Source organism: Pristiophorus japonicus, chromosome 6 (genome assembly GCF_044704955.1).
Source record: "Pristiophorus japonicus isolate sPriJap1 chromosome 6, sPriJap1.hap1, whole genome shotgun sequence".
Lineage (NCBI taxonomy): Eukaryota > Metazoa > Chordata > Chondrichthyes > Pristiophoridae > Pristiophorus > Pristiophorus japonicus.
Window position 1 is genome coordinate 36,494,347 of NC_091982.1, and position 23,154 is coordinate 36,517,500.

The window sequence follows — 23,154 nt, forward strand, 5'->3', positions numbered from 1 at the left end:
GGAACGAGGACCAAAAGGTTCATCCAGTTATGAGTGCAACAGACATAAAGTGGCATACTCACCAGCCTGGTATTAACCACAGGAAATAGCAATGCCAGTAATGCTCCATTCAACATGTGCATCTGAAGCCTGCCAACAGTTCAACAGAAAAGGAAAGTTATTTGTTTTTTGCCAAGCAACAGAATCTAGTTACAATAATTATTCAGCTAAATACGAACGGTGTGAATGGGTTTAGTACTGCTACGTGCAGGGTTTGCTGCATACAAGGTTTGCTACTGTGATATTTAAATTTCCTTCAGTACTGTAGTTGTTATTCAGTAAGCGTTAGTCTTGGCTAGATGCCACTAACCCACCTCCTTCCTGTTAGAATTCTGTTCCTTATAAAAATGTTGGAGTTCACAAGCAAACAGAATGTTTGGACTTCAGTTGTTGTGCTGATTCTGACAATGCTGCATCAGAATTGGAGGAGTTTAAAAGGAGCTTTGTTTTTATAAAAAATACCTTTGCAAACATAAGTTTCGTTTTGGTTTGGGAAGGAAGGGAGAAAAACCATATATAATTGCAATCTTATTTAGATCAATATACAGAGGGGGAGAAAATGGACCTGGATATGCCCGCTTTGTGGACAAAAAAAAAATGACTGATCGGGCATGAGCGATCGCAATCCAATCTACCTTGCAAATGGCAAAGTTAGAAGCCAGCTACTTTTAACTGTTCAGGGTGCCCACCTGAAACAGGCATTAGGCGCCTTGATAATACAAATCGGGGTTCTAATGCCTAATTTAGGACCTCGAGCAAAATTCATCAAGTGGGTGGAGACTGGCCCCACACTCGAGGCTTCGCTGCTCCGTTTCTCCACCTCCCTTGCCTCCTTTATGACCTCCTTAAGGCCACAGTTTTGGTCATCCCGCCCAATATCTCATTCTTTGGCTCAGTGTACATTTATTTCTGGTTATGCCTCCGCGAAGAACCTTGGGATATTTCTCTGCCATACACACATGTTGCTTCATGCAAGATTGTCAATTGCGGCTGCTTTATGGGCTGTGAACCAGCACTCATTAGATACTGGGATAAAACTATTCAAAATAAATTCTCTTGGACAACTTACAGGTGGACAGTGAAGGAAAGACAATCAGGCTGGATGTAAAGTCCAAGTCGCGGAGGTGAAAAGATTTTGAACTAATCTATTGTAACACCTAGACCCTCTTGTTTATTGATGCCCAGTGTCATAGAATCATAGAAAGGTTACAACATGGAAGGTGGCCATTCATAGAACAAGGTGCAGGAGTAGGCCATTCGGCCCTTCGAGCCTGCACCACCATTCAATATGATCATGGCTGATCATGCACTTCAGTAACCCATTCCTGCTTTCTCTCTATAACCCTTGATCCCTTTAGCTGTAAGGGCCACATCTAACTCCCTTTTGAATATATCCAACAAACTGGCCTCAACAACTTTCTGTGGTAGAGAATTCCAGAGGTTCACAATTCTCTGAGTGAAGAAATTTCTCCTCATCTCAGTCCTAAATGGCTTGCCCCTTTTCCTTAGACTGTGTCCTCTGGTTCTGGACTTCCCCAACATCGGGAACATTCTCCCTGCATCTAACCTGTCCAATCCCATCAGAATTTTATATGTTTCTATGAGATCCCCTCTCATTCTTCTAAATTCCAGTGAATATAAGCCTAGTCGATCCAGTCTTTCTTCATATGTCAGTCCTGCCATCCCTGGAATCAGTCTGGTGAACCTTCGCTGCACTCCCTCAATAGCAAGAATGTCCTTCCTCAGATTAGGAGACTAAAACGGTACACAATATTCAAGGTGAGGCCTCACCAAGGCCCTGTACAACTGCAGTAAGACCTCCCTGCTCCTATACTCAAATCCTCTCGCTATGAAGACCAACATGCCATTTGCCTTCGTCAACACCTGCTGTACCTGCACACCTACTTTCAATGACCCATCAAGTCCGTGCCAGCTCTCTGCAAGAGCACTTCAGCTAGTCCCACTCCCCCAACCTTTTCCCGTAGCCCTGCAAATGTTTTTCTTTCAGATACTTATCCAACTCCCTCTTGAAAGCAGTGATTGAGTCTGCCTCCACTACCCTTTCAGGCAATGCATTCCAGATCCTAACCACTCGCTGTGTAAAAAAGTTTATCCTCATGTCACCTTTGGTTCTTTTGCTAATCACCTTGAATCTGTGTCCTCTGGTTCTCGACCCTTCTGCCAATGGGAACAGTTTCTCTCTATCTACTCTGTCTCGACTCCTCATGAATTTGAACATCTCTAATAAATCTCATCTCAATCTTCTCTGCACCGAGGAGAACCACCCCAGATTCTACAGTCTATCAATGTAACTGAAGTCCCTTCATCCTTGGAATCATTCTCAAATCTTTTCTGCACCCTCTCGAAGGCCTTCACATCCTAAAGTGCAGTGACCAGAATTGGACACAATACTTCAGTTGAGGCCAAACCAGTGTTTTATATAAGTTCACGCTTTTGTACTCTCTGCCTCTATTTAAGAAGCCTAGGATTCCGTATGCTTTTTTAACTGCTTTCTCAACCTGCCCTGCCACCTTCAACGATTTGTGCACATATAACCCTCGATCTCTCTGTTCATGCACTCGCTTTAGGATTGTACCCTTTAATTTATATTTCCTCTCCTCATTCTTTCTACCAAAATGTTTCACTTCACACTGCAAGTCTCTCCTCCAGTAATACCTGCAGCACTGTGCATGCTTTTCAAAGCAAGATTCCTACCAACAGGTTTGTTCTGGTTGCAAACTATTCAGCTGCCCAAGGAAATGAAGTGTATTTTGAAGTCTGTAATTAAACCTTAAAACACACAGCACTCCGATTGACTACAGATTATTTATTGCTCGTTCCAGATTTGGCACTGAAGTGAAAAATAAAAGTTTAAGTTGATTGAAAATGCACATGCACGAAAACGAGAGAGAGAATGGTAGACCAAGCAAGAACACGGTCAGCTAATTTGTTGCATCATGTCAGAGACGCACTTCCACCCACGTATTGATCTGTCTAAATAATTCAATCAATCATTCAACATAAAGGCACTTGAGGGGAGGGTGGGGGGAAAAAAAGAGAATCAATGAGCCATAATTTTCTGTCAAAATAACATGAGGCTAAAGGAGCTCACCGTTATTTATGCGCAAATGCTATGTCAACTTCAGGCATCCAAATTTGCTGTTCGAGATGTGCCACACCACCATTAGATTTGCGAAAACAGCATCTCGTCATCTGACTCACCAGTGAAATGCACGGAATGGTGTGAAGTTGCTGAATTTGCATGGTAGATACGAACTAAACTCGTCACAGAAGATTAGAGCTGGTCTGAGTGATGCAATGAGCCTGTCTTTTTAGGTCCATGCATATTTAATTAAGTCTGGATTAGTTGTCAGGGACTCTTATTAATGTGTTAATTCTTGTATTAATGTGCTAAGTGTTAATTACTGCCAATGAACTTCTGTCACTGAAACGTAACTATAACAAGTGTGGAGTCTCATTCCTTCAAGTTTTAGTTGTTAAATTTTTCCTTGCATCATTCTCTCAATCTAATCTTTCTTTCCCTCACTATTTCTCTCTGATTTGGCAGTGAATTCACCCACTCTAATTTACATTTCCTTCTCAGTCCTTGCGCTGTTTATTTCACAACCCTTCAATCTGATTGGTTAAGGAGATATGCTGTTGCTTTCCCTGTTCATTCGGGTCCCAGATGCCCTCGCTGGGACGTTATCAGCTCGCACTTTCAGCGCAACATATCATCGCGATTAAACATACAAGGGCAAGTCTAACTAACGGCGGACACTGCCACAGCAAATTATGGCCCATTTAATAAGTCTCTAACCAACTTCCAGATACCTGTGGAAATTACTGCATCATAAATGTGTCACTATTTGCGGAAGGGCTCAACTGAAGCTTTTTCAGCAGCATCAGAGCACAATAACTGCAAAATTATTCTAAATTGTTAAAAAACAAGACTTAATGTTGCGGCTCTAGGTCAGACAGAACAGGGGCTCTTAAAAATGTTTAAGAGTGTGCTTTCACTGACCCACCGGCAAGAATCTTGATTTCTGCCCACTTGCTAAAAGAGGAGAGTATAAAAATACTCTCTGGCATATCAGACACAACACTGGCTGTGTGAATTGCTTCTTAGTTGTGCGTGGCTTTTCTATTTAGGGTTGCTTTGTCGTCAATACACGGGCAAAGTATTGCTAGTGGAAGGTCACGTTTGACTAAATATGCCTGCAACATTGAAAGTTAACCCTGTGGACTCACTGTTACACAAGTCAGATCTAGAAGAAAATAAACAGCTACTAAATTACACAACCTCTCTGAATATAGTTACACAGATCGGCTAATTATGAGCCAGGAAAGCCTTCCGCCCAATCATTGATTTTTTTAACGGAGATGACTATAGAAAGTTAATTAGGCAACTGAGTTCAATTACTCCGCCCCAGTGACGTGGAACAGAGATGAAACCCCGCTACTTCCTCACGAGGCCTAGAGCTCCAAATGCCACCTTGCTATTGTACGATCTTCTGGGTGAAATGCACACAAATGAGACAAACACACAGGTCCTACTGCAGCCCAGACTCAGCAATGTAAATGAACAGTAAATGACATCCAATCAGATCAGGTCAGCAACGATGAAAGAAAAATCTGAGGGAAGGACAAAAATTGTTGAACAGGTCGTGATCATGTCTTGCTTAGGAAAGGCCCATAGGTCAGTTTGGAAATCCCCGACATACTGCATTGGTGTGATTCAGAATAAAGCTATTGTTTCGTAACAATTGACAGACTTATTCTCAGAGGAGCATATTCTACCACCAGTCATCTTAAAATGGCCTTTTTGATTAGAGATTGCAAATTTATTCCCAATTAGTGCCAAATTACAACCAATCTTGTGCTGTGGACCAGAATCACAGAATGATACAGCATAGCAGGCCATTCGGCCCCTCGTGCCTGTGGCGGCCCTTTGAAAGAGCTATCCAATTAGTCCTCTTTCCCATTTTAATCCTTCAAGTATTGATCCAATTCCCTTTTGAACTTTATTATTGAATCAGTTTCCATCACCATTTCAGGCAATGCATTCTAGAATTAGGGTTAGCATTAATTGAGAATTGGGTCCAGCCTGAATCAAATTCATTGGCCATTGAACATTGAGGCAAAGGAGATGTTCATCCTATCAGAGTCTGGGCTAGACTCAAAGCTCTATGAGGCAAATTTAGTGAGACACCTTGCAACTGGTGGGGCCTTGCATGCAATCCCCCAATTCAAATCAGTGGTTTCCTTCCAAAGAGGCAAAATACTACCTAGGCACAAGGTTGCATCATTCATCATGACTGCACTTCAATTCTGCATAAAAGGTCAAGGTGAACTTAAAAAAAAAAAGAGAGACATTGTTCACCCCACAGGAGCAGAGGCTGCAGGTTAATGGTTTGGAAAATTGCCTGTTTTACAGTTTCTCAACATAAAGGTTTAGGGTTCACTTTGCTCAATAAATATTCATAGCAATAAAGGGAAGTCATTATCAACCAAAGCACACCTAATAAGAGTTCCACAGTAGTCTGGTATATGGTCAGCAGCCCAGCGATACAGATACAGTAATAGACCAGTTACACTTGTAAATCACATTGTACAGTAGCACAAGGGTAACAGCACAGTTGAGAAACAGGCTGCAGACAGAATCACTATTGGGGTGAAGCCTGTTTGGGCAGTAACACAAACAGGCGATAGAGAACCAGAGGCCTGTTGTACACACCACCCAATGTTCTTTTCCATTACTCTAAATCGGGTGGAGTGCATAATGGACTGCTAATTCTCCATCACCTGTTCTGAATTACCACCCAAGAAAAATGTCTCCCTTTCTTACAATCATACAGCACAGAAGACAGCCATTTGGCCCATTGTGCCTGTGCCAGCTCTTTGGTGGAGCTATCTAATGAATACCACTCCCCTGCTCTTTCCCCATAGTTTTCCTGCCCATGCCTACTTTTGCAGAGGGATTTCCGTCTCACTTATCATTGACATAACAGTCTAGACTCAAGATATTTAATACAAAACATCTGTACTCTTTAGAAACACGGAGGCAAATTCAAGGTCCGTACCACAAGTGTTTTTTTTTTAAATCCTCGAGTACAAGATATAAAAAGGAGAAAAGCACACACACAAATATATATTCCTCCCTCCCACTGTATCTGCTGGTATTTCTAAAAGGTAGATTCAGGGAGACAAGTTAGTACCTTCAGGAAGGTCGGTCAGTCCATCAGAGCATTTTTCAGAGTATCTGACACTCTGAGAAGACATGGAAACGGACTGTAAAACTACTCCATGAAATACATCAGGTCTCTCTAATGGTGGAACTTCATAGACTTGGCAAAAAAGAAAGTCCTCCATGAAAAACAGACAGCCCCATCAGAGGACGGCAGCAGTGGCAATTGGGGTTGGAGAAAACAAGGCTTCTGTCAAAGGAATTCAATTCACAAACCTGAATTGAAATAGTTGCAACAGCAATCTCTGGTTAGACCTGCAACAGCAGCTCTTCTTGTGGTTTAGCGGGTAAATCACAGCACGGTATAGTCCAGAGCCACGCACATCAGGCTAAGCGCATCTCAGCTGGGGCAACAGTATTGGAGCTAAAATTGGTCTCAATGTTATTGGCTATGGGGAGGAAACATCAGTTCCTAGTCCTGATCACATCCCAGTGACTCCGGAGAGAAAGTGTGGTCACCTGGTTGATAGAAGAAAAAGAAAAGCTACCCTACAGGTCATTAGAATTTACAACAACAACTTGCATTTATATAGCACCTTTAATGTGGTAAAACTCCCAAAGTCGATTCACAAGAGCGTTAAACAAAATTTGACACGGAGCCACATAAGGCCATATTATGGCAGAAAGAGGTAGGTTTTAAGGAGCATCTTAAAGAAGGAAAGGTAGTGAGGCAGAGGGGTTTAGGAAGGGAATTCCGGAGCATAGGGCCTAGGCAACTGAAGGCATGGCCGTCAATGGTGAAAGAATTAAAAATCAAGGATGTGCAAGAGCAGCTTTACAATATTAAAAGAAAATCATTTTAAGGGATTATTCAATACCCTCCCCCCACCCCCCCGGCTCCTCACCTCTGCCACCCCCAAAAATCAAAGAGTTTCTACACTTGGGAGTTTTGCTTTCGCCTACTTTAATCCCACTGCTACAATCACAGGATTGATCTTGCAAACATGGATTGGTAAAGAAACTATGTTGTAGAAGTAGCATTTGACATCTATACATGAACTGTATTTTTTGGGAAAACTGGTAAAAGAGAGCCTGCGAGGTTGCTCACAGCCAGGAATGGTTTTGCATGCTTTTGCATGCTTTTGTCTGAAGAGGCCATTGACAGTTACCATAAGGGTTGCTGTTACACTGTAGGAAACTTAACAGAGTTCTACAAAACTTTCTCAGACCAAGGTACAATACAGAGTTCATGTTATATTATAGGTCGTACAGTACTTGTAGATACGGATATTGAAATTCAGGGTGGTATTTTAAATGGTCAAAGCCAAGATCACTCCTTGACGGGTGCAGGGTTCAGTGCTGGGACCCCAGCTATTTACCATATACATTAATGATTTAGATTAAGGAATTGAGTGTAATATCTCCAAGTTTGTAGATGACACTAAGCTGGGTGGCAGTATGAGCTGTGAGGAGGATGCCAAGAGGCCCAAGGGTGATTTGGACAGGCTAGGTGAGTGGGCAAATGCATGGCAGATGCAGTATAATGTGGATAAATGTGAGGTTATCCACTATGGGGGCAGATTATCTGAATGGTGGCAGATTAGGAAACGGGGAGGTGCAACGAGACCTGGGTGTCATGGTACGTCAGTCATTGAAAGTTGACATGCAGGTACAGCAGGCAGTGAAGGCAGCAAATGGTATGTTGGCCTTCATAGCTAGGGGATTTGAGTATAGGAGCAGGGAGATCTTACTGCAGTTGTACAGGGCATTGGTGAGGCCACATGTTGAATATTGTGTTCACTTTTGGCCTAATCTGAGGAAGGACGTTCTTGCTATTGAGGGAGTGCAGCGAAGGTTCACCAGATTGATTCCCGGGATGGCAGGACTGACATATGAGGAGAGACTGGATCGACTGGGCCTGTATTCACTGGAGTTTAGAAGGATGAGAGGGGATCTCATAGAAACATATAAAATTCTGATGGGACTGGGCAGGTTAGATGCAGGAAGAATGTTCCCGACGTTGGGGAAGTCCAGAACCAGGAGACACAGTCGAAGGATAAGCCATTTAGGACTGAGAGGAGGAGAAACTTCTTCACTCAGAGTTGTTAATCTGTGGAATTCCCTACCGCAGAGAGTTGTTGATGCCAGTTTATTGGATATATTCAAGAGGGAGTTAGATGTGGCCCTTATGGCTAAAGGGATCAAGGGGGTATGGAGAGAAAGCAGGAAAGGGGTACTGAGGGAGTGATTAGCCATGATCTCATTGAATGGTGGTGCAGACTTGAAGGGCCGAATGGCCTACTCCTGCACCTATTTTCTATGTTTATGTTTAATTTTTTTTTTAATTAATTGATTCTCAGGATGTGGGCATCACTGGCAAGACCAACATTTGTTGCCCACCCCTAGTTGCCCTGAACATTCTGACATAACACTTAAAAGTCATCCACATTGATGTGGAAGTGAAGTCACAAAGGATATTAGTGAATCTGTTGACTTTTTACAACTCATGGTTACTTTTACTCATTCCAGTTTTTTTTTATTTCCCGATTTTTTTAGAAACCGAATTCAAATTGTCAAACTGCCATGATGGGATTCAAACTCACATCCTCTAGTTTACTTGTCCATGAACATAACCAGTACACTTCCGTTCATGTATCAGCGTGCCTCACTTGCCAGCACTGCAACATCTGAATTAAAAAGTTGTAGATTCAAGCTACACTTCAGGCTTTGAACAAAATCTGGGTGGACACACCAGTGCAGTCGTAAGGCCATGGTCCATTGTTGAAGATGCCATCTTTCAGGTGAGATGTTAAACTGATACTCCCATCTGCCTGGTGCATTGGCTCAGATGGACATTATATATTCCACTGCACTTTTTTGGGGGAAAAAAAAAGGGTGGGAGTTCTTCCAGTGGTCAGCCCAAAACATTCCTTAACCAACATCACCAAAAACAGATTAGTAAGATCTTGCTCGCAGGTCCCAACAGCCCATCCCCCACCACCCCCAACATAAAGAAAAGGAGGCTTTCATTGTTATAACACCCATCATGTTTCTCAACCATTTGCCTACAGTTGCTGCATAACAAGTAATTTGTTATATGCTAAACGCTTTGAAAGACATGATTGGTGGTATAACAATGAAAGCCTCCTTTTCTTTATGTTCAATGGAGGCTGTGAATCGGGGTGCATGCTGGGCACTGGGTTTGGGCAATGTGTAGTCCCCGTGAGAGCTTGGGAGTGGTGGGGAGTGGGGCGTTGGCAGCTGCCTGTGGATTAGACATCTGGCATTCTCCCCAGAATCTAATGCTCACTAACTTAGCAATACTAGACTTGGGCCTCTAATTCCTTCATTAAACAAATCAGACAATGTTGTTCAGCAGTCCAGGATAGATAGAACATGCACATCAATGAATATATGCAGAAAGACAAAAGCATTATTAGTCAGTACTGCAGGGCAAAACGTTCATCTCTAACAGAACTCCCCAAGTCAATTATTCCTTTCTCCCGAGGGTACCCCACCCCACATACCCCACCCCACACCCCCACCACCACTCCCCCCCCACACACCCCACCCCACACCCCCACCACCACTCCCCCCCCACACACCCCACCCCACACCCCCACCACCACTCCCCCCCCACACACCCCACCCCACACCCCCACCACCACTCCCCCCCCACACACACACCACCCCCCCCCACACACACACACACACACACACCACCCCCCCCCCCCACCACACACACACCCACACCACCCCCCCCCCCCCACCACACACACACCCACACCACCCCCCCCACCACACACACACACCACCCCCCCACCACACACACACCCACACCACCCCCCACCACACACACACCCACACCACCCCCCCCACCACACACACACCCACACCACCCCCCCCACCACACACACACCCACACCACCCCCCCACCACACACACACCACCCCCCCATGCACACACACACCACCCCCCCCCATGCACACACACACCACCCCCCCCCATGCACACACACACCACCCCCCCCACCCACACGCACACACCCCCCCCCCACACACGCACCCCCCACACACGCACCCCCCCACCCAACCCCCCCCCCCCACACACACACACACACCCCAACCCCCCCCGCCCACACACACACACCCCCCCCCACACACACACACACCCCTCCCCCACACACACACACCCCCCCCCCCACCACACACACCCCCCCCCCACACACACCACACCCCACCCCCCACCCCCCCCCCCCCCCACACACACCACACCCCACCCCCCCCCCACCCCCCACACCCCACCCCCCCCCCCACACACCCCCCCCCCCCCCACACACCCCCCCCCCCCCACACACACCCCCCCCCACACACACACACCCCCCCCCCCACACACACACCCCCCCCACACACACACCCCCCCCCACACACACACACCCCCCACACACACCCCCCCCCCCCCACACACACCACACCCCACCCCCCCCCCCCACACACACCACACCCCACCCCCCCCCCCACCCCCCCCCACACCCCACCCCCCCCCACACCCCCCCCCCCCCCCACACCCCACCCCCCCCCCCCCACACACCCCACCCCCCCCCCCCCACACACCCCACCCCCCCCCCCCCCCACACACACCCCACCCCCCCCCACACACACCCCACCCCCCCCCACACCCCACCCCCCCCCCCCCCCACACCCCACACCCCACCCACACACCCCACCCCCCCCCCCCCCACACACACCCCACCCCCCCCCCACACCCCACCCCCCCCCCCCACACACCCCACACCCCACCCCCCCCCCCACCCCCACACACCCCACACCCCACCCCCACCCCCCACCCCCACCCCCCCCCACCCCACCACACCCCACACACCACCCCCACCCCCCCCCACCCCCCCCCACCCCACACCCCCCCCCCCCCACCCACCCCACCCCCACCCCCACCCACCCCACCCACCCCACCCCACCCCCACACACACACACACACACACACACACACACACCACCTCCCCCACACCCACCCACCCCACACCGATTTATTTAGCTATCTGTATCTACTGATCTAGTCAGGCAAAAATTCAATTGATTTGTCTTCACAGCATTATAAAAATTGAACCAGCTATCCCATTTGTAAACAAATCAAGGCCATTAATGGCTTTTGTTATGTAGATCACAACTTAATGTCTGCTCCCATTAGCCCCTTGAATTTGGTTTAATAAATATTTCAGTCCATGAGCCAACTCTTTGCACATGAAGTGTTTGAAGTGTACAGTAGCACAATATCAAAACAGGACGAGGTCTTCACCAAGTGAGCGAGTGACTGCGATTAGCTTTAGCTATCCGATTCATTCTGACACACAAGACCATTCTGGAATGGATTGCTGTAACAAGCCTAGAAATGTGCCCTGGGCCACAGCGCAATCAGCAGTATCAGTTCAGCTGACCGTTAGAGGCCACGCCTGATATTCAGTAGCATCACTGGGCTCAAATTTCGCATCCAGTCTTTTGCTCACATCTGGAAACATAGGAACAGAGGTAGGCCATTCATTCCCTCGAGCCTCCATGGTTGATCGCTACCTCAACTCCATTTACCCACCTTTGAGCCAGATACCTCGATACCCTTGCCTAGCAAAAAATAAGCGAGCACAGTCTTAAAACTCCAACTTTCCCAGCATCTGTAACCTTTTGGAGGAGAATTCCAGATTTCTACTACCCTTTGTATGAAAAAGCACTTCCTGGTTTCCCTCCTAAATGGACTAGCTGTAATTTTAAAGGTAATGGCCTAGAAATTCGACAGCGACACAGAGGTTGCCGGTATCGCCTCGGCCTGAAGTTAACGGCCAGCGAAAATGGTTGCTCCGGTAGGAAATAAAAATTCGCACTGGGGACTAAAGATTATTCGCCCAGCGCTAAACTGACTGTGTAACACCCTCCTTGTGGTGTTAGTCCCGGCCTGAGTCCCGAATATGGCGTCCAGAAGCGGCGTTGAAACTTCCAACAGCCTTAGAAAATGAGGCTATGATTTTGCTAGGCATTGTGGGATATTAAAAAGGGCAATGCGTTGTCATTTGCTCAAAATTGCAATGTCTTCTGAACTGATTAAAAATAAAAATGAAGTAAAATAATGCAAATTTCAGCTCTTACAGCGCTACTGCCTTTTAAAAAAAAAATTGATATTTGAAAAAAATTCCCAACTGGGAGCCCTCAGCTCTTAAAGTCAAATTCCCTTCTGCATCTCAAAAAATGGGAAAAGTGTGTCAACACGAACACAAATAGCTTAGCAAGCCAGGGAAAGGGCTCCCAGGGTCTTGCTCGCAGCACTCCAGCTTTGTGCAGAGGGCTCAACACTGGAAGAGAGGTCCTCTACCCACAGGGGCCAGTGGGCCCTCCAGAAAAACTGATGTGGGACCGGATCACCGAGGCCATCACTGCCAGCAGTGTCGCCCCCCCCCCCCCCCCCCCGCCCACAAAATCACTCACCTACCAACAATCTGTACCAATCACAAGGCACACCTCCAATTCCTAGCTTCACCTCCCCACCCCCTGCAGGAGACGGTGCTGGCCATTCTTGGCAGGGGCATGACTGAGCCCTTGGCTAGTGACGGGGCTGAAAGGATACAAGCTGTTGGCATTCCTCATACATTATCCTCCTTCTGGCATACAGCTCGTGCTTTCCCACCCTCACCTCACCACAACTCCACCCTTGTGCCTTCCCCATTTCACACACCCAAGAAATGCAGAAGGAGAGGAGAGAGTCTTCCTCTTCTGCACCTTCCTCTTCCCTCTGCGAGCAGATGCTGTAAACTGAAGTAAAAGCACAAGATGCTGGAAATACTCAGCAGGTCAGGCAGCACCTAGACCAGACACGTGAATTCGGTTTCTCTCTCCACAGATGTTGAGTGACCTGATGAGTATTTGTAGCATTTTCTATGTTCTCAGAAGCCTTCCTTTACCATCCTAGGCCTTGAAAGCATCCAGCAGCACTTGCTGCACACTTAATAATCTTTTACCATGCATTGCAACAAGCCGCTGCTTCAATAAAATCAAAAACATCCAGTCCAAATTCTTAAATGCAAACTTACCTGAAAGATGTGCGTTTCTCTTTAAGAGGTGCGAACAGTGCCTCGGAGTCTGCTGAACGCTAGGTTTTCATGGTGAGCTTAGGACTCAGCACAAATTTTACAGCACAGAAGGAGGCCATTCAGCCCATCATGTGCCGGCTCTTTGAAAGAGCTGTCCAAATTAGTCCCACGACCCTGCCCTTTCCCCCCATCGCCTTGCAATTTTTTCCATTTCAATTATACATCCAATTCCCTTTTGAAAGTTACTATTGAATCTGCACCAGACTGATTCCCGGGATGGCTGGACTGACATGAGAGACTGGATCAACTGGGAATTTATACAATGGAGTTTAGAAGGATGAGAGGGGATCTCATAGAAACATACAAGATTCTGACGGGACTGGACAAGTTAGATGCAGGAAGAACGTTCCCGATGTTGGGGAAGTCCAGAGATAAGGGGTAGGTCATTTAGGACTGAGATGAGGAGAAACTTCTTCACTCAAGAGTTGTTAACCTGTGGAATTCCCTGCCGCAGAGAATTGTTGATGCCAGTTCATTGGATATATTCAAGAGGGAGTTAGATATGGCCCTTACGGCTAAGGGGATCAAGGGGTATGGAGAGAAAGCAGGAAAGTGGTACTGAGGGAATGATCAGCCATGATCTTATGGAATGGCGGTGCAGGCTCGAAGGGCCGAATGGCCTACTCCTGCACCTATTTTCTATATTCTATGTTCTATAAAGTCCAAGTTCGCCGAGGTGACGTTAAGTCAGCGTGCAAATCACCTCTCCCTAATTTAAATTTGCAGAGCCATCGCTTTTACCAGCAGTGTTGCGGGCCTTGGAAAATGCCGGCAACTTTTCACTAAATACTGACGGTAACGGATGGCGTAAAGCACTCAAATTTTTAACCCCATGTCTCTTGCTCTGGATTCCCCCACTAACGGAAATAGTTTCTCTGCATCTACCCTATCGAGTCCTTTTAACATTTTATAAACCTCGATTTGATCACCCCTCAATCTTCAAGGAAATACAAGCCTAGCTTACGCAACATCCTCGTAATATAACCCTTTAAGCCCCAGTACCATCCGCAATCAGATGAAGTAAATACACAAAGCAAAAAAAGACCTGAAAGCAGACTACAACTAATCATGCACTACTTAACCCAATCCCCGAACCAAGCCAAGAACTTTGCTGTGATCATTCTTCAATTGTTACAAGATGTCACACTTCACTCAGTTGGTAGCACTCATCTCAAAGTCAACAGGTCGGTGTTTCAAGCCCCACTTCAGGGGGCTTGAGCACACTGGCCCTTATTTTCCTTGAGGCCTGAAGTGCAATGGAGTGGGGAAAATTGGGCAGGTCCTTAAAACGCTCGCTCTCCAGCCAGAAGATCATCCATAGTCAATTTCCAATGGGGCCTGAGGTGGAACCAAGTACCATCTGCCCCAAACATGGCCCATGATGTCTACTGTCAATAAGATGCCCTCCCTCACCCAAATTCCTGTGGTACCCACTTCCTTGCCAACCAGCAATATGGGCACTGGGGGGAAAAATACAGCATCAGTATTATTCATATCAGAAGTGGGGCCAATGGAGTCTCCATAGCATGTCTTGGCCGATCCTAGAAGCGAGTTTTACAATTTGTTAACTTAAGCCATCTTACAAAGATAGCTGGTTTCGCAACTCTCAGGAACTTTGGGAGGGCTCTCCAGCAGCCATCAACACTCCATCCCCCTGTTTCCAGTAGCAGATGATAAAGATAGACCCACAGAGGCGCTGGCTCAGGCTCCTACCAAAAATACTTAAAGAACGTGACCCCCCCCACCCTGACCCCAGATACATCAGTGGGATTAGGAACGGATGTCAGCAGCAGTTCCACTCTACCACATTTACACCAGTGCAGCGGGACCAAGGATTTTGGGGCCCATAATCTAGGTTGACTTTTTCAGGAGAAGGAGTGCTGCATTGTTGGAAAAGCTGTCTTTTCCGATGAGATATTAAACCGGGGTCCTATCAGCCTGTTCAGCTAAATATAAACAAACAATCACAATCACATGCACCGTTCCTCCAGTGTCCTGGCCAACTCCATCAGCCAACACAATCACCAAAACTAATTTCACTGGTCAATTTGTCTTATTTGTTGTTGTGTGGGACCAGTAACCACACATCAAAAAGTAACTCTTCTGGAGTAAAGTGCTTTGGGATGTCTTATATAAATACAAGTTCTGCAAGGGAAGCTACACTCAAAGTGTGTGTGATAGTACACCTAAATGTACAATAATCTCAAAGTTCTATATCAATGTGCCTTTAATTGTATAATGGCTTTACAATGTATGTGAATGCACACCTATACGTGCAATGGCTTCATCAAAATGCAAAATTGACCTTGTTGGGAACTCAATAGAAAAAAAAAGTGTTAAGAAAATGCAAGTTCCTCCTTTTACTTTTGATTTTCAAATGATGGTATTTTCCGTTTCAGACATCTCCAGTATTCAGTTGTTCTTGAGATTTTCCAATTATTATATCATATCAGAATAGCACAGTAGCTTTTATATTAAATCGTGCAAGTTTAAAATTTAAATTGCTAGCTGTCTCAATGACTCAATGGGTTATTGCACCTCCTGGTATAGAAACATAGAAACATAGAAAATAGGTGCAGGAGTAGGCCATTCGGCCCTTCGAGCCTGCACCACTATTCAATAAGATCATGGCTGATCATTCACCTCAGTACCCCTTTCCCGCTTTCTCTCCATACCCCTTGATCCCTTTAGCCGTAAGGGCCACATCTAACTCCCTCTTGAATATATCCAATGAACTGGCATCAATGACTCTCTGCGGTCGGGAGTTCCACAGGTTAACAACTCTCTGAAGAAGTTTCTCTTCATCTCAGTCCTAAATGGCCTACCCCTTATCCTAAGACTGTGTCCCCTGGTTCTGGACTTCCCCAACATCGGGAACATTCTTTCCGCATCTAACCTGTCCCGTCCCGTCAGAATCTTATACGTTTCTATGAGATCCTCTCTCATCCTTCTAAACTCCAGTGAATAAAGGCCCAGTTGATCCAGTCTCTCCTCATATGTCAGTCCAGCCATCCCTGGTGGTGAGGCATGCAGACAAGGTGACCAGATTTGATCCCTGTTCACAGCTGGGCAAGGTCAGATGCTACCGTCGACCTCAGCAACATTGGGCTAGGGAGGGGGAAAATAAAAAAGTCAGCCAAGGCTCTCACTCCGGATTGCTGTCCAATAATTCCAACTGGGAATTGGTCAATGGGTGCGGACAGGATGGAGCGGAACTGTCGCCCACCGATAAATCGGCTTCCACAACTCGCTGTCTCGACAACATGATTAAGAATGATCAGTTGGGCGTCAAGTGCAGACAGGATGGAGCTGTGATGTCTCCTTTGGATGAATCATGTTCCACCGCTCACTGTCTAGATGATACAATGAAAAATGCCCAATTGGGTAAGGGATGAAGGGACCCAGCATCTATGGAACTAATCTCAGTATGAATGAACGAATCACTAGCATGTTGAAGAGAAACAGTATCAGGAACATAAGATTTGCTGGACAAAGAAAGACCAAGGTCCATCTAATTCACCTTCTACTATCCTGGTAGTCACATGATACAAAGGTAATGGAGCTGTTGGCAATCAATCTCTACATCAATTAGTCTTCAACAAACCCAGAACTGACACAAGGGAAACCCCAGTGGTGGAGAGCTTTGGGAACCATAGGTCCAAAGTCACTTGTTCCTCCCATTCATGCTGCACTTACCATACGTCATGTTTCAAATTACTCATTAGCTAAATCCCAAAATGTTATTTTCTGAAAGAAATCTAGCTCATTTGAATTTAAATGAATCAATATGAATGACTTCCAGGGGGCCTGTTCCAGAGATGGACCACTCACTCACTGAAATATTGTTCCCACAGATTAGTTTTGAATTTTCAATCGCAGGCCGATTCCTCTGATTCTACTGTTCTTCACAAGGTGAAATAACTGGTCATGGTCTACATTATCCAGTCCCTTTAGAATCCTAAAAACAGCAATCCTATTGGCCCATAATTGATGGGCACACAAGTTCTGGGTTTTTAACGCGCAAAGCGCATGTACCAATACCTAGAACTTGCGATCTGTCAAGAATCTTCTTGACAAATCATTTGCATTCCCACAAAAAGGACATCCACAGGCGGAGAGTTGGGCTATGTGCGTAAGGCCTGCCTTCACCAGCACAAGAGTTTAAATGAACATAAAAATATATTATTTTCAATCATTTAAACATTAAAAACCCTATGCAATAAGGATTTTAAAAAACATTTCAAACATTTAAATTTGTTTCAAATAATAAATTTTTGTTTTAAGTATTTAATTAAATAGCATTATAATTAATCTTAAATATGCAAAAAAAAATTGTTTTTGATGTGTAAATGTATTTTTTTTAGGGTATTCCCATTTCTGCTTACGGGGTTTCTGCACATACGGAATCCCCTTCTGTCATTCGTTGGGCCAGCCCACTTGATCCCAGGGGCGCTTGCGAATGCATGTCCCTGAGATACGTAGGCCTCCTCCCGCGGGTACGCGGAGAGGCAGAGGATCGCGAATCTCTACCTTCCAGACCACCAAGTAGGCAGGCATTTTATTTGCAGATTGGAGGCATTTCTCCGTAGCAAGCATCCGACCGCAAATTCAGGGCCTTCACCGCTTAACCTTCTCTTTTCTAAGAATATAAGAACATAACAAATAGGAGCAGGAGTGGGCCATTTGGCCCCGTGAGCCTGCTCCGCCATTCAATAAGATCATGGCTAATCTGATCTTGGCCTCAATTCTAGTGAGAACATGCCCAATTTACGTAATCATAATCCAATCCCTCCATTCCCATAATCATTTTTGTTTGCACTCTTCTGTATCCTTTCAATAACTACTATATATTTTTTGGTACTGTGGTGGCCAGAGCTGTTCTAAATGCTAAGTGCACCAATGATTTATAAAGTGTCAGGATTACCTCACTAGTTTAGCTCAGTATCTTGACCTTTCAAGTCATCCCGATGTCCAATTTGCTTTACTCACCGCCGCCGAACATTGTTGCAACAGCATCAGTTTATTGTCCATCAGGACCCTCAGACCTTGTTCATTTTCCATTCACATTATTTTCTTTCCATTCATGTAATGGTCCCTTTCCTGGATTTTTTTTTGTCTCCCGTGAAGCGTTTTGCATTTCTCTACATTGAATTTCATCTGCCACCTTTCTGTCCAATTCACAAGAATATTCAAATCCTTATCAAGCTTGTCCTGTTCAGCTTATGGTGTCTACCACTTTCATTATCGTTGCATCGTCTGCAAATTTAGGCAATTTGCTCATGTGTCCTATCTCCAGATAATTTTTCAAGATAATAAACAAAACAAAAGCCCTTAAACAGAGATTGGAGGCAAATTTTCGACTACCTGTAACAGCAAACAAATAACTGCAGTGATGCAATTACTATCATTTTTTTCTTCCCTTCAAAAATACACAGTAAGAGATGAGAGGCAGAAAAAAGAGAGAGATTTAAAATACAGAATACTTGTACTAGTTAGTTAAAGAGTAAACTTAAGTTAAAGTAAAAAGAGAGAGAATAGAAGAAGGGATGACAGGCCAAGACAGTTCACTTTGTTGTACAAGATTGTGTGTTCGATCTTTATATTATTAGTTGTTTATGGAATTACAATAAAAAAGCTATTTCTGATGTAGTAATATTAACGTTTATCATTAGCGTTACAGTGCATGAGCTGAATACAAACAAAGTCAGTCAGTTCAGCAAGACAGGGATTCCCTGAATCTGGCAGCAGTTTAAAAAAGGATAAATAACAGTATTTTTAAAGTTGAAAGAAAATCCATCCAGTTACCACAAAGTGTAAAGGAAGTCAAGAGATCTGTGGTTTAGTCAAGCATCTTAATACAAATGCAGTGGAAATAAATTTTAATCTAAATACAAATGCCTCTTAGTTGGTTTGATTGTAATCCAGAATGTTTGTTGCTGAACTGGAATGTAATTGTTTAAGGCTGGAATGCCCCAATATAATGGCTGATCCCATTTTGTTTTTAAATTAAAGGCCATTTTAATTTTGATTAATATAATTGATAGAATAAAAGATTACAGTATGCAGTACATGTCAAATTTCAGCAACCTATTTGGTCTCAAAATATCATACAGGGCAGGAATATACACTAGTATTTTGTCAATTTAGAATATCACGTATTTCTCTCATCGAACAGAATGTTTATTCGTGGGAAATCATACACTTTAGGACCATGTCTCTCACCCCCACCATGGATTTCTGCTGTTCTATTTAATGTTAGAAAAAAGGTTTAGAAAAGCTGCATTAAAAATGAACTTGGTCACAAGTATTAAAAGCACTCTGACATTTTATCTTAAAGAAATGCAAGCAACTATCTTCAGGGACAGAGACACGTCGACTTGAAAGTAATTAGAATGTTTCTGTCTATTTAATTACAGCGTCAATCAAGCACATTCATCTTGTACCTAATCCAATTAATCATGGGGCTTGTGCCAGCAGCAGGGACTAAGATGCTCGAGGCTGTGTAAGCAAATTACCTTCATTCAGCTTAAGTATGCCATTTTTAATTTCTTAGGCAGAGGAAATTAAATTCTGCTCCCTTGGCTCAAACCAGTTGTTTGGGTTTTGTTCAGCCGATGAACAAAGACATTTGTTAGTTAGATTAGTTTAGAAGTGCTTTGTTAAAATGACATGTTTGGATTTTGCAGAAAACTTTATACAGAAACAAATGACACTACGAACTTGCCCTGGCCTGCAAGGTAAAGAGATATATGGCCTGGACATGCTCGATGCTGACACCGAGTGCCTGGAATGGGAATGCATTCCATTTCTCAGCACAAAATACACAAATGCATTTTTCCAAGTGTGCAATGAAAGAACCAACACTCTCATGCATTCAGAGATAAGAATTCTTATTACATTTATCTCATTTTGCCCCATCCCCGATGTCAGGTGCAAGCATATGCCAAGCACAAACAATTCCACAACACTGGGGTACTAGAAACGGGGGATTAACAACGGTGATTTCACTAGTTTAAATTCCAAAAGTAATTCTTCCATAAAGAGATGAATTTCAAAACATGCTAAGCGCAGGCCTATAGTTCTGCTGCCAGGGTAACAGAGACCGATATTATCAATGTAAACAGGGGAGCTGGCACAAATGTGTCAGTCTCCCTGAACTACAGAAGGATTAAAAAAGGTAAAAATAAATACATACTGCACTTCTTACCTGAAAACGATCAGGGCAATTCTGCAGGGAGGACATGCAAGGAGAAAGATCTGTAATTAAAAGTTTAAAATAATTAGCGTTCTTTTAATCCTTTAAAAAAAACTACTATACATTTTATAACAATACATTTTTGAATGCACATGGACAGAAGGCCTGACTGGAATAGATTGTGGGGAGTTGATTCTAACGCGGGGCAGGAGCAGTGGGAAGGAAGCCCGAAGTAGGTGGCACACCCGGAAGAGAACAGAGTATGGATCCGGCTGATTACAGTGAGGCTCGGCAGTTACAGTTACAGAAATAGGCCATTCGGCCCAACTAATCATGATCTTATTGAATGGAGGAGCAGGCTCAAGGGGCCAAATGGCCTACTCCTGCTCTTATTTCTATTGTTCTTATGTTTAGTCCATGCCGACGTTTATGCTCCATTCGCGCCTCCTCCCATCTTTCCTCATCTAAATCTATCAGCAGAACCCTCTATTCCCTTCTCCCTCATATCTTTGCAGTGTTCAACATTCATCTCCAGGTCGAAGCCAGTGGGAGGTATGTCAAGGCCGGTGGGCAGGAATGGGAATCCTGAAGATCAATCAAATTTACCTCATCCTCTTCTGACTGCTCTGTTGCCCCCCACACACCACCCCCAGGCCAGGTGTCTCTGGTGGGTTTGCGCCCACTCGGGCCTCCCCTCGTATTGTGGATAAAATAGCATTACGGCGCTGACGACATCGTAGAGTTGCTTTTACTTTTCAATTAGGCCCCCATCCCCTAGGCATCCTTGTGGCTTATGTGACGGCCTGCAGACAGGCCGTCTATTTGCCCGCTCAGCTGCATACCAGGCAAGGAATAAACTGTTGAAAGAAAGTTGGAAAGTTTCTAAAATATCCCCAAAAGAGAACATTTTAAAATATTACTCATATTCTACTTTTCATTGCAGTTGTGAGACACGCATTATTGACATAGAAAGCTGCGTGCACTGTATGATAGAATGTATCTATTAAAAATGTAGGCAGCTGAAGAACTGTGAAGTGGTCAGTGATAAAACTGGTTATCAACAGTGTAGCAACACAAACAAGACCAAAACTCAGTAACTCAGGCAGTAGAGGACTGCTATAGCCTCGAGTCCTGGGCCAACCTTTTAGCCAGCCACCATTTACTGCTGTTAACTACATCTACCGGTTCTCTACCCAATTGTTAAACGGAGAGGCAAATTACCCAAGGACTGAGATTGGATGTAAAATATCATCATTGTATAAAAATCAAAACACAGACATGCTTTTCACATTGCTGAAGCACATTTTATGATTGGGATAAGATCCCTCTCTTTAGAGCGCTGCATATTTGGAGGTGCCTTTGATCTGTTCCAGCAGGTCAATTGAACATTGAAGATTCAAGAGTAGAGAGTTCTCCTAGTTTCCAGGCCAACATTCCTCCCTCATCAGTATCACCAAGAATCAGATTAATTGGTTATTCATCTCATTCTACCGTGTGGTGCATTAGACACACCTTGGCTGCATGTTTGCCTACATAACAGTCTCTGCACACGTCCAGCCTATGCTCCACTTTGAAGCATAGATAAGATAAGGAATCTATTTTTTTTACATTACTGCGATAAGATCTTAATACACAGTAAACTGAGCTAATCTTGTAAATGTTCTGTAAAAGCATTTCCAACTATTGACATTCTTGAAGACCGGCAATGACAGATTAGGCAAGAGTCTTGCACACTTCAGAGATTCTGGCAAAGCCCTCATTTGTCAGAATAAAGATACAACAGTCTAAAAACAGAACCGACGCACTGAAATGGGATCACATCCTTTTAAGAAATCTTACCTCTTCTCCCCCACACCCCCTTTCTAAACATTCTACTTAAGATTTTCTAATTAAAGCTTGTAACTTCTACTTGTGCCTCCTCGTCTTCCTACCCTATCCAGCTTGACTAGCCTTTCCACTTGAATGAAGTCTAATCCTTTCATTACTTTAACGGCTGCAATCAAATCTCGTTGATGTCTGTGATTTTCTGATATAAAACAGTTCTCTTTGCTGATCGTGATCGTTCAGGAGCCTTAACCTAGCGTCAAACAGGGTGCTGAGATTGTGAACAATCTGGGTCAGGCTGTAGCAAAGGCAACAGAGGGGGTGGAGCTGATGGCAAGGGTACGGAGTGTGTGGTAGGGGGCTGAAGACAATGGCTTCAGTCTTCCCATTGTTTAACGGCCTTTAATCATCTCACACAGCTCCACATCCAAGTGACAGAGAGGGAGTAGTTGGTTAAAATTATAAAACTAAATTAGGATTGTAATACTGTCAGCAGGGTTTTCCTAAAAGAAACAGTACTTTGTGAGTTGGAATACTGCTATAGATATAAAATGTGAACAATAGTACACCTACAGTCATTGTAATATGGACTATTCAGCTGGTTCTGGAATTGGAACATATATACAAACAAACATACATATATATACACACATGCAGACAGCTATTAAATACCTATACACTTCCATGCTATTTGCTTTTATAACAGTTTAATCAACTTTCTAGACAGGTTTTTCATTCCAATTCCTCCTCCCCTCATCC

At 44.6% G+C, this 23,154-nt stretch overlaps 1 protein-coding gene across 1 annotated transcript in view; it reads right to left on the reverse strand.

Annotated features, from left to right (window-relative positions):
• Window positions 1–23,154, reverse strand: part of LOC139265618 (transmembrane protein 164) — a 163,022-nt gene that overhangs the window by 100,793 nt on the left and 39,075 nt on the right. The window contains exons 2-3 of the mRNA XM_070882773.1: window positions 20,584–20,633; window positions 63–129 (exon numbers count right to left, since the gene is read on the reverse strand). Of these exons, the coding sequence (XP_070738874.1) occupies window positions 63–129; window positions 20,584–20,633 (117 nt within the window). The remainder of the gene's footprint in view (window positions 1–62; window positions 130–20,583; window positions 20,634–23,154) is intronic.